General features: G+C 36.6%; 1 protein-coding gene across 1 annotated transcript in view; it reads right to left on the bottom strand.

Moving 5' to 3' along the window:
- Positions 1–4,284: 4,284 nt before the first annotated feature.
- LOC129278947 (uncharacterized) overlaps positions 4,285–13,619 on the bottom strand; it is a 48,120-nt gene continuing 38,785 nt past the window's right edge. The window contains exons 3-4 of the mRNA XM_054915073.2: positions 11,400–11,526; positions 4,285–9,976 (exon numbers count right to left, since the gene is read on the bottom strand). Coding sequence (XP_054771048.2) covers positions 9,510–9,976; positions 11,400–11,526 — 594 coding nt within the window. The 3' untranslated portion in view covers positions 4,285–9,509. The remainder of the gene's footprint in view (positions 9,977–11,399; positions 11,527–13,619) is intronic.

Below are 13,619 nucleotides of genomic sequence, written 5' to 3'. Positions count from 1 at the left end.
TAAGTGCATACTATTGTATATACTTTTGTAGTCGTGTACATGTATTTTGTATAAAATGATATATAATCAATTTTGACACAGTCGAAATAACAGAATAGCATATGAGGATCTACATTGAACTGTTTAACGCTTTATTTGTGATGATTGTTTGTTTTAGACCTGTAGTAAACATTTAATGTAAGTCAATGAAGCAAACAACAATGTGATATAAGGAAGGGAGAATGGGGGGGGGGTAGTGGATATTAAAATGAAAACGATGAAGATGAAGAAGAATGGGAAAAGGAGGGGAAGAAGGAGACAGATTGAAAAGAATTAGAATTAGAGGAATGAGGGAGAAGCAGAAGTAGGTAAAGAAGAAGCGAAAGAAGAAGGAGAAGAATAATAAGAATGGAGAAGAGAAGGAGAATAGGAAGAACGACAAAATGAGTAGGAAGGAAAGTTTTAAAAAAGTGAGTAGATAAAGAAGAAGATAAGATGAAGATAAAAAAGAAAGGGGGTGAAGAGAATAATCTATAAAGTCACAGACTGGAACATTATCAGAGGAAAGCAACTGTATCTAATGTAGATGGTGTCAGCATCCAGGGGCGGCGGAGTGAAGTTGAAGGGGGGGGGGTGGGGGCACAGGGGAAAAGAAAGAAGAAGGAGGAGAAGAAGAATAAGAATGGGGAAGAGAAGGAGAATAAGAAGAACGACAAAATGAGTAGGAAGGAAAGTTTTTAAAAAAATGAGTAGATAAAGAAGAAGATAAGATGAAGATGAAAAAGAAAGGGGGTGAAGAGAATAATATATAAAGTCACAGACTGGAACATTATCAGAGGGAAGCAACTGTACCTAATGTAGATGGTGTCAGCATCCAGGGGCGGCGGAGTGAATTTGAAGGGGGGATGGGGGCACAGGGGAAAAGGGCACTATCATAAAAGAAATTTAAAAAATGACTCATCTACAGTGGTGTAATGAGCTAAAAATTTTGAGGAAGCTAGATATGTCGTAACACATAAGAAGCTGCGAGCGAGCTAACAATTTTGACATTTTTAAAACGAAAATCCGAGATTGTGATAGATTTCGACATAATATTCAGAAAATATATGTACGCAACTGCTTATCTGCCCCACTCACATAACTCATGAAACGTAAGGCGCGTAGGATTATTCCTGACAATTTTTTCCCCTTCATATAAAATGAGAATATTGTTTTCTTGTTTCAAAGGGGCACTCGTTAACACATAAAACGGGTCCTTATCAGGTGAAAGGGGCACAGATCATATTCGTGAGGGGCACTTTTCATGATTGGGTAAAAGGGGGCACTGGTACGAGAAAGGGCTTCTGATAAGAAGGCAAAGGGATGTGTTGACCGTTTTTGTCCATAAATTGTCAAATCGATGAAAGAGGGCTGAATGAACTCTTTATTCGAACTTATATTGACTGTTCGTAATGAAACGACATACTCTCTGTGTTCATTTTAGAAATATGTGTGATTTATTCTCGAAATTACTCTGTTTGCTTTACTATATAGATATACCCTTGATCTTTGGGAAGAAAGGGCAGACAATCGATAGGTAAAAGTCAGGATTATTTACATTTAAAATTGGTGAACCAAATTGGAGTCTAAATCTCGGCAGAAGAAAAAAGTTTTACGATAAACCATAAAAGAAACCGAGTCTTGCAGCAAGTTGCTAGATGTAAATTTGCCGTCAATTTTAAAAGTATATTCCTTGTAACTTGCTACGTGCCAGGGGCCACGGAATCGGGGGGGGGGGTGGTGGTATTCAGCCCCACCCCACTCATAAACGTGTGAACAAAACGTAAACTGAAGATTCCCATCTGATTTTTTTTATAGTCATCCCCTACTATAAAAACAGTTCGTCGGCTCCTGAATGCTTAATACTTTTGAGGTACGGTATCTTTATACCGAATATCTCATACCGATCATCGTCAAGAAAACCGGACCTAACGCTGTTATCACGGCAAAACAGGGCGGGCCGGGAAAACTCCCCGCAAAAATGCGGTATCTTTGTTGTCTCGCAATGGGTCGCAATTCCATTTGCATGCTGCATGCAAGTTCAGGTAAATTTCCCATTTAGCCAACCACTTTGTCTACTACCCGTTTGGTTCCATCCTCGATGGCTTAGTCACATTTTTTTTCAATTCAATAGACCAGTTCGTAGTTACTTCATGGACAAGTTTGGTCAAATGACCTTTCATTTCTTTCATTAACATAGGCAGATTTCAAAGCAAGATATTACGTATGCATGCCTTACATAGCGGGATGAAGAAATTGAATTGACCAGGTGACTAGAATAGCACACCAATGAACACTTTATGAAGGTATTTGTTGCATTTCTACTTTGAATGCATATTAGAGGATGTGAAACTGTGAAATATACCAGTCATTCGTGGACGCATTGTTTTTTGTGGATGTGAATGAAAAACACAATTCAAAAGAATGTATGAATAATCAAGACATCGAAGTTGGTGCTTATCTCATTAGATTTTAAACCACCATGTCACTTGAGTGCAAATGACCTTCCTCTGATCATGCGCAGAATCTTCTGATCATGCGCAGAGTGGGACTACGAACTGGCTTATTCAATTCAATTGTTTTATTTCCCACTTTCAATTTCATATCTACAATTATGATACAATTGACATAGTAACATAATCACATTTGAAGTATATACAAAAATTGATAACATTATAACATTACAATAGACAATTATCAAATTGAAATATAAATGATTGAAAGGGAGAGAGGGCCAACTGAAAAGCAGAGCTTGTACAATGTAGCCCCCCCCCCCTCCCGGATATCGTAATTACGTGTTTATAGCTACTTTTGTACAAAAAACAAATTTTACAGTTATGTGATATGTACATTATAATATAAATCATATGCGTCATATAAAAAAATAGTATATACGAATAAAGGTTTCCTAATTAACACTGAAGGCTTAATTTGTAATTGATGAATTAAATATTCAGTAATCATTCAGGAAAAATGATTTAAGTCTTTTTTTAAAATTTGTATAGAATTTTGTCTACAACTATAGTTTGTATTTTGAAATGTTGGTATAATTACCATTTAGTTTTATTCCCATTTTGGATATTTCTATTTCGTAACATAGTAACATAGTATGGTTAGGTGAACATGAACCACTTTTTATTTAACATTGTAATATATTATAAGTAGACGAAATGGAAATTGGGCCATAAATATTACACTAAATCATAAATGAGAATTAGTCCAATGTAGACCAAACGGCAATTTGACCAAATTTAGAGTAGACCAAAATAGCCCTTGAGGCATAAACGGCTTGTCGACCGATAAACACCGACATTATTTTTGACACGTTATTTTTCTGGTATTACGCCATCTTCGGCGGGTGAGTGGACACACTGAACCTTGCTGAAGAATTCAAGCAAATATCGTGACGAGCTCAGAAGTAATCATCGTGGCTAATGCTGGAATTAGAGGGGGAGGGGGTACATGCTAATTCGTAATTTCTGAAAAGAAGAAGAAGAAGAGAGAGAGAGAGGGGTGAGGGTGGGGAGAGAAAGAGAAGATAACAGCCCCACTTTTCTCCCTCTTTGACTCTCCCGTATGGGAGGGGGGGGGGGGGTGACTGCCCCTATATACCAAGTGAAAGGGGAGGGTAAGAAGTGATAGGAAGAGAGAGGAATCATGAAGAGTGTAAAAAAAGTCTTGGCCCGGAGTCTTGGTGGGTGGGATGGGTCTTGTAACTCAATATTACCTTCATTACATTCATTATCATGTTGGCCCCACCCCTGCCCATAAGGTAACAATCTATTTTGCTTATCTACTGTTCCTGTTTCCATACATACCACCCATTTACACACAGACATACACACCCTCACACACATACACACCTCCCACACACCCATACCTACCCTCAAAATCAATCACTCTATTTTCGCATATAGAGCGGGGGTTTCGGATTCTGGTTCGATTCCCACTTGGTGTGCTATTAGTGCCTTTGGTAAGGCTTTTATCCTCATTACCAGGTCCCTCGGAGAAGAACTTAAGCCATCGGCCCTTTGGTTCATCGCTTACAAGCATTCATCGATTTCCACTTGTTGCACCAGTGCCCGTTTGGTAAGGTATTTATCCCCATTACCAGGCCCCTCGGAGAGGAACTTAAGCCGTCGACCCTTTGGTTCCTTACAAGCATTCATGCTTTCTTAGCAATAAGGTTAAAAAAAAATCACCACTGTACTCACACTCTTCCACAAACCTAAAACACACAGCTTACAAACGAAACTTGAGCACATGTCTAATTTCATATTCTTTGCTTTGGATATTTATTTATTTATTCATAATAACATATGGAGATTTGAAAAATTAAAATATCAACCAAGAACCCATGCTTACGATAAACATAAAATGAAAATAAGACAAAGAGACCATATAACTCTTAGAAGAAATATAAAATATGTTTTTAAAGTGGAAAACTACAATAAAAACGTGATACGGTGGCGGGGAATAATAAATATAAGAGTGGAAAATTAGGAAATTCAAAATTTTCTGAAGGGAACCATGGCCGTATGCAGCGGAAGAGGGGGAGGGGGGGGGGCAGGGATGCAGACATTTTGAAAACTTTAATTTTTTTTAACGGAAATTATTCACAAAAGTACACCAAAAATATGCATGAAATCCTTCAATATCACTTTACAAAATGCAAATTTAAAGCACCCTAATGACAAGCTCGGTAGCATTGCTCTCTCGCTTTTGATTTTTTTTTCGAAAAAGTTTACACGCCCCCTCCCCCAGGAAAAAAAATATGTGTTCGGCCAAAACGGGAATCTGCAGGTGGAAAGGTTGGAACTCCTCTTCAAATCTCTGGTTCAGAGTGTGTTTTTTTTTTATATTTGGAAAGTAATTTCCGAAAAAATCACATCTCAGTATTACGCTGTGTCCCGTGTAGTCAGGAAGTAATTTTTCCCAATCTTTTTTTTTTTGAAGATCAGAGTATCTCACACTCAAGATCTTTGAAAAGAGTGCCCACATTTGATATCTACAAAATAGCAGTTTAGATGGTTTTAAAAATGCAAAATAAAATATTAAGACACGATAATGACACTCGATCTGACATTCCAAAATGCGTATTATGATGTAAATAATATTTTGATTATAAACCCCTTCATTCATTCGTAAAATAGTGAAAGACATTCCGGGCCTCATTTGACAGTACATAATTTTATATCCGTTTGAAAGACATTCTGTTTTTACAATACACGATCATTCATTTGCCTCGACTGTAAAAAATAAAAGTATTCAATCGTAAAATAGTAAGACACTTATAGGGTCTAATTTGAAAGTACATAATTTTCTATCCATTAAAGTCAATTACATGAAAGACATTATGTTTTTACTATACACGACAATGCACCTGCCTCGACTGTGAAAATAAATGAGTAAAAATGTAAATATTTGTTCATCCTAAGAAATAACGATTTCCAATGCTTCTAACACAGTTTGAAATGAATGAATAGTTATATTATGTACATTTTCTTTAAATTTCGCATTCAATATTTTTCGTTTCCCATATACTAGTATATATAAACTATATACACTCTTAAGAGATTAAAATGATGTAAACAGGCCTACATATTTATGAATGTTTATATACACAGGGAAGACTATTGATGACAACTGTTTATATATGTTCACCTACAAGACAGCTGGCAATATCTATCATATATAGTTTCGATTCGAGGTAAGTTGAAATAAGAAATAAAAACATGTAGAATTCATACGTTATGCAAAAATGTTTAATCAAGTCTAAAAATATTTATAATCCATCATCTCCAGCAGCAAGTGTGATCACTTATGATAAGTAAAAAGTGAAAGCAATGGCTATCAAAAACGTAGAGAATATTTCAAATGATTTGCATGTGGCATTACTTGAGACAGAAGTGAGCGATGTGAGTGAAAGGACATTACGTCTAACATCCATAAAATTTTCACAAGGGAGCCTTTTTATTCGCACACATTGCTATGTGCGCATCACTGGCGACTGGATGGAAAACTCCCCAGGGAGTGGAGGATGTGCATACGTTGTGTGCGGGGGAAAATCGGCAGACCGGGGTAATGATAAATCTGAAATGCACATGTCCTCGCGCGTTATAAACAAGCAGATTATTACTCTTATTTCAACGTTCAAAGTGTTTCCAATGGGTGATTAAAAAGTTATGCGATTATTCCTAAGTCGCTTAAGACCTAAATAATATCTCGGCGCTTTTACCGATTATCTTTGGTCTCCTGGTCATCGAAACCTGTCTCCACTCCTTGGGGAGTATTCCAGTCAATGCAGTCGCCGTATATGAGGCGCTTTAAATTATGGATAAATGACTTTCGCATCATATTTGGTAGCAGATTCGACACGTGGGTATTGGAAGTTAGGTGTTAAACTTGAGTGGTGGTGTTGGTGCTAAACTATATAGCACCGGTCACAACACCAAACATGAAAATAATGATAAGGATTCGTGGTCGGAGCTAGTATCAACACCCAATTCGCCATTTTCAACATTAAATATTTTTCTCAGATTTGATATGCAGTTCGTGAAACATATACGATAAAATGCATTTAAATGAATGAATTAACAATATATTATCGTACAGTACTGACTCACAAAAAATGTATACATACACCAAACTAAGCTGATTACATAAGGAACATTCTGGGTTAAATAATAAAATTCATGTACTTCGTTCTTCGCTAATAAAAAGTGCTTACATAGGCCTAATTAAGATTGCCAAAAATTATAACCATATTCTAAAATAAGTTTGTTTGGCAATAACATCTTACCAAGATATAAGTGATTTGAAAAATAACATTATCGATTAAGTCACTTTAACAATAAAAATATTTTTAACGCTAGAGATCAAGATAGGAATTCATTAAGTCTCTACAGCAACGAAAACTTAACATTTGAAAAAAAAATACGAAAAAGGCAACAACCTATAACTGTATCTTTTACATTTAAATATGATGGGTTATGATGCAATATAACAGTTTATTATTACTTGTTTACTTTTATTTCATTAAAGGAGAATGAAACCCTTGAAACCAGCTGAATCCATATCAAAGAGAAAAATCAAAGAAACATATTGTTGAAAGTTTGAGGAAGATTGAATGAATAATAAGAAAGTTATGAGCATTTGAGTATTGAGATCACTAATGCCATGTAGATCCTCTCATTGGCAATGCGACCAAGATCTGTGATGTCACACTCGTACAACTCCCTCATTACTTTATTACTTATTTCACTTATATTCTCACTTTTATAGAGTCTATCACAAGGTGAGGTGTTCTCTTTATGAGAGGACAAGTACAGAGGTTTCACAACATTATAATCATTGATGGATCGTTTGTCATATGATTAGAATGAGCAAAAAGAGATGTTTTGGGGTATATTTTCAGCGTCCAAAAGGGGAGAGTTGTTCATCTGTGACATCATAGATCTTGGTCGCATTGCCAATGGGAGGATCTCCATAGCATTAGTGATCTCGACATTCAAATGCTCATAACTCTTCTTTTGCTAGTCCTATTTTACTCAAACTTTTGTTGATCTTATTCTTTGATTTTTCTGCTTTCACAAAAGCTTACTTGCTCCAAGAGTTTCATTCTCCTTTAATTCAAACAGCTGCAACCTTCGCTCACAGCGCAGGTGTCAATAAGATTAAACAAAATATTTTAAAAAGTCATCATGAATTAGGTTTAATATACCGTTTCAAAGTTTATGACTATTCCTGAAACAATTATATACAAATGCAAAATAATAGATTCATTACATTTTCCTGACTCTCTCACTATAGGCAGCAATAAAATATCATCTGTATCTAAAATAAAAGCGAATATAACATCAACATCAAGCGTATAAAGGCGTTGTACTTGTAAATAATCAATATAAAAAATAGAATTTTCATCATATCGGTAATGTAGCATGTCACGTGATCATTATATGACGGGATATAAAGCTTTTTAACCCAGGTACCACTATAAAGAAATATAATACATCAAGAATATTTATTTGATGATGATGAAACCCGAACTGCGTTCAAAACATACCTAAGGGGGAAATAAAAGACCTCCAAGTGTAAATTTGACGTTTTGATATTTTTTTATTTGTTTATATTTATTAATTACATGGTCAAGTGGTTATGACACTCGTCTTTCAATCTAAAGGACATGGGTTCGAATATTTACCCACAGAGCAACGTATCTGGCCAAATGCATAACCTATTTAAAATAAAGTTTCCTTTACTCTTGGGCGTGATTGGAAGCTCACATTATGTTCAATATCTTAAATATAGAAAATTTCCAAAGCAAGGTTTTATTCCTGTTCACTGATATGGGATGCCACAACTGATAGACCTTATGCATGTGACGTCATAATCTCATAACACCCTCTACCAGAGGCTATTGGAATACGCAATAAGCAGGGTTGTCAGAGATGCGCCAGCTGCAGACCAGCAACGCACGCAAGGCAATGGCACTGACCTCTAAGATGGAGGCGTGATGACGTCGTCAATACATAAGGTCTTTACTACGTGGTGCAAACATTTCAATATTTTCATAGATCTTTAAATAAATTTTCGAAACAAACCCCCACCCTTCTACATTCTCTTCTCTTAAAAAATTAATCGATATATAAAAAAGTTACATTTGACCTACATTTGACCATTATACGGAGTCACACGAGGGAAGCCGACTCCAAACAGATTGATGTCATTGGAAATGATAGTGAGTTTAAGCACTGCGACGCCCGACGGATACAAGAATACGGTATGAAAATGCCCGTCATTATTGACAAAGAACTCCTGGGAGGTCTTTGTCGAAAATTGGCGAATCGGAACAGCAGTTTTGTCCTAATTTCTTGTTTTTCCAGAATCCGGGACGAAACTGCTGTTTTGATTCTTCAATTTTCGACAAAGACTTCTTGGTTGTTCATTGTCATGGGGGGCGTATGACAATACATTTCTATGTTCTTGAATCAGTCGTGCGCGGTGGAGTGAAAACCTTCTTTTTAGTTGGTCTGGCTTTGACTCCGTGTGACTTTCGGAAGATTGAGCCAAGCATGTTTAGGAAAGTGATTCAGAAGTATACATAAGTTACATAATATATGCATTATCTGGACTCAAAGTACACTTGAGTTGCATGGGGGACATTTTAGACTGAGCCATCTACAAATTGACAAAATGCAGGTTTACATGGGTTTAGGGCGAATGTTTACATACACCAGGCAATCTCGAACAAGTTACTGCCCATTTACCAAAATTGTAAAGTCTACAAAATTGTCGAGAATTATTGTCCTACATCACGAGAAATTTGAAAGAAAGAGCACGAAGAGCCCTTTCATTTCGGATGACGAATTTCTCAAGATTTTATAATTTTGGCAGGTGAACAATATTATCATGCAGAAAGCCTTTGTGTATGCAAACATTCGAACCGACCTGTAAATAAAAGCAATGTTGTGAACATTTGATGAATTTGTTTAGTAAATCATATCATCGCGTGCGTATCCGCTATCGACGTATCTCCGTGATCGTCGACCGCCTCGATCACCATATCCGACCCGTCTGGACGCGTACACATCGTCATCATAAGCCGCGCCGGGACCTCGAATTCCATTCCGTCGTTCGTACACGTCACCACCAGTCCGTCGTTCGTACAAGTCACCACCAGGTGGAGCTAACGTCTCCCGGGTATACATGACCTCCTTTTCGACGGGGGCTCGGGGCGGAGGTGGGAGGTCGCCAATGAAATCATCCTCGTATTCGAAGTCGTAGTCGTAGCCGGCTTGACGAGGGTCGCCGTAGACTTCGATGAGTTGATTAGGCCGGGGTCCATGGGCGGATCGGTTTCGGGGCCTTTGTCTGCCTGCCACACGTGCTGGTGGTCGGTATTGCTCGCGTTCGAGTACGGCCGGAGCCTCGTAGGACCGGCGGTGATGATCCAGGGCTGATATGAAATAAACGAAAAGTATTAAAGTGGGTGGTGATTCAAACCTTAACCATTATTTGAGATCAAATCTTTGAATATAAATCATGACAAACTTCTATCAGTGCTTGATACTTATTAATAATCATCGTTATCATCAACTTCTGTTTCACAATTAAACGGAATAATGGATGAGGAATAAATAAAAATCTGCTGGCCAGGGTGACTGACCATCGAATCATTTCGACGTAAGTGAGTAGCCCAACGGCGGATTTAGATACAAACATAGATTTGAGATTAACCTGAAAGATTTGAGATTAAACCTGAAAGATTTGAGATTAAACCTGATAGATTTGAGATTAAACCCGAAAGATTTGAGATTAAACCTGAAAGATTTGAGATTAAACCTGAAAGATTTGAGATTAAACATGATAGATTTGAGATTAAACCTGAAAGATTTGAGATTAAACCTGAAAGATTTGAGATTAAACCCGAAAGATTTGAGATTAAACCTGAAAGATTTGAGATTTAACCTGAAAGATTTGAGATTAAACCTGAAAGATTTGAGATTAAACCTGAAAGATTTGAGATTAAACCTGAAAGATTTGAGATTGAATCTGAAAGACTTGAAATTAAACCTGAAAGTTTTGAAATTAAATCTGAACAGCAGCGTAAAGAGCCAACTATTTGAGGGGGCCAGACATGACGTAAATGGCATTTTTGTTAATGAAATCTTTAATAGAAAACCGAATTTTAGACTAGATTTTTTTTTTACATAATAGGAGCGCCTTGAGCACCTAGCAAGGTGGATACGTGCGCTATACAAATCCTATATTATTTATTTTTATTATTTAAAATATACTCAGCAAACAATATATTTCACCCAATTTCCGTTTAGTTTCTGCCCCTTACTCCTTTTTAGTTGATCGAGAAAAAAAAATGTGGGTCCATGGCCCCCAAGCCACCCCTTCCCCTTCTGAACGCCGGTGAACCTGAAATATTTTAATCATTTTGAGATGTATATCAGGATTGAAATGAAATCCAAAGTTCGACCGATCAGTAACCACATAATCCGATCTGAATTTATGTTATATTTCTTGTAATTTTATTTGGGGGTAGGGGCAATTCGAATGTAAATGAGAATGGCAATTGGAAATTTGAAAATGGAATATAGAAAACGCGAAATGGAAACGGAAACAAGCAGGAAATTGAAATAAACATGACAATGGAATTGGAATTTGTAATAAAATGATTCGGAAATAAAAAGAAATGAAAATAAAAAATGGAAATGCAAATGAAAATGGAAATGCGAATGGAAATTTGGAAGATTGCGAATTTGGAAAATTGCAAATTTATAAAAATGGGAAATTTGAAAAAATGGAAATGAAAATTCAAATTTAAAAATGAATTTGGAAATAAAAACTGATGAGTCATTCATTAATACCTCCCACAGTTAACCTGGCTGGTGGAGCATATTCTGAATAAGCATCTCGACTGGTATGTCTTCTTGGTGGTCTGGCCTCGTTTTTCCATTCCTTGAAAGCAGCTTGAAATCCCATGGCGAATGACGCCTGCAAGAAAGAACAATCCAGTCACATAATAGTCATCTATAGGGTATATGCCATACTTGATACTTGATGTAGTCTTCCCTTTGGCAGCTCATACAGAAGCTACAGGTCGCACGGGCCTAATCACAACTGGCAGGCCATAGATATTCATTCGAGCCAACCCATTGCTCAATTTTTAAATTTGATATTGCTGATTGACAAAAATGAATGAATATGACTGACAATCTAACGCTGATTCTAGGGAGGGTACCTACTGAACTTACTTTTTCCAAATTGGAAAGATATATCACCACTATGGAACTATATTTTTACTGGCGGAAGAATTAGGGTCATTTTACTCTCTCAAGTGATGAATTTGGTCCCGGCAGGTGTAGTCTTCATAAATGCTGATTTATTTTTAAAACGAGCCGGTCGAGGTACCCTTTTCTGGTCAGATATGGAATGTCAGACATTTATCCTATCCACTGGTAGTAAACATTCAACCCTCGAATTTCCTCCCTATTTTTTATGAATTCTTTTTAAGTGCCACTTTAACACACGAGTCTATGGGAAATGAATTAGGCCTGTGAGCCCTATACTGGGGTGATGAATAAAGTGAGCCACTGGAAGGAGTGTCATGAAGTGAAGAAATGGCGATGCACAGACATATCAATTTTGTATATGTACAGTAAAACGTGCTATGCTGAGTGCAAGTAAAAACAAAGCTTTTGACTTTAAATCATATGGGATCCAACAGGGGGCTGCATCATTCTGATGGCAGGGAGAGCAGCCTCCTTGAAACTGGACATTCCTTTGGTGTTGACAGCTGAGTTGGGTAGGTTGGTCCAGTTCCTTATCAACACTGTTAAATAGGGTTGGGCAAAAATAACCAATGTGATGGTTAATATGATTGTGTCCGGTCGACAAAAACATGGTCAAAATTAACCAATTTATTGGTTAAACTTTGCCAGAATAATTTGGATTGATATTGGCCAATTGGATCGGCAAGACACAATAACAGATTGGTTATTTGGGCCATGGACCAATAACAAAGGTCCATGCTTTGACCAATATTTTTGAAGGCTGCAAGTACAACAAATTAAAAGGTTCAACGACCCTTGTCTCAGTTTATTTTGTATTCTGTTTTTGCAATGCGACCAATTAAGATCTGTGATCTTATACAGAAGTAGCATATTTTGCTCATTTCAAGCACAGTACAATCTCTATGTCCAGATATATCTCATGAAATCTCTATTACGTATCCTCTCACGAAAAAATAACTGATTTATGGAAAGACTTGATAAAAAAAAAACATTTTAAGTAAGATATGTAGAAAAGTAATATGGGATGCAAGTGTGGCAGGACACATGTTGGTCGAATTGCGAATGGGAGGATGTCCATATTAGTGATCTAAACTGCCCCTATTTTTTTTTCAATTCAAAGCCGAGTTTCAATGAGTCGTTTTTTTGGTGTTTTCTCCTGTTTTCACATACGATAACTTGTTATCAGGATTTCCTTCTCCTTTAATTTGAAATTATGAAAACAAAATAATAATTAATTTTCGGGTATTGTAAGACGTTACACAGTTAAGTTTATGTGCATCATGATCTCCGCATATTTTACGCTATGCTGACGTCACAATGGATGAATAGGTGACTAATTAATAGGTATCAGTGGATTTTTTCACTTGAGATCTGCATATCAGACGTGTTATTTGATAAAGCTAATAAGCTGAAAATTATCCATGGAACCATTTTTTAAATACTTCTGCAATTTCAGAATATTTTACTCTGCATTACTGCAAAGTATGATGAATATGACCTCGAGTTTGAATAAACAGTCGAGAAGTTATGAGATATTTCTTCACATAGATACATAGCATTTGGCGCGATTTTAGTGTTTCAAAAAGCTAATTTCCTCCAACAAAAGTGATAATAGTTTAAAAACAAGCTCATTAACTCTTATTTTTTTAATGTTTGCACCTCTCAAGTATACCTTCCTCTACATTTTGGTGAAAATGACATGGGTTTTGAAAAAAGTGTTATTGTACTTCGCAAATTTGTTACAGAAATTTCAAATTTTTGAGATGGGTTTTTGTGATCTTTTCGCAAAGAATT

The sequence above is a fragment of the Lytechinus pictus genome, chromosome 16 (assembly GCF_037042905.1).
Source record: "Lytechinus pictus isolate F3 Inbred chromosome 16, Lp3.0, whole genome shotgun sequence".
Taxonomy (NCBI): domain Eukaryota; kingdom Metazoa; phylum Echinodermata; class Echinoidea; order Temnopleuroida; family Toxopneustidae; genus Lytechinus; species Lytechinus pictus.
Note: the sequence above shows the minus strand (reverse complement) of the source record. Positions and strands in the feature narration are given on the sequence as shown.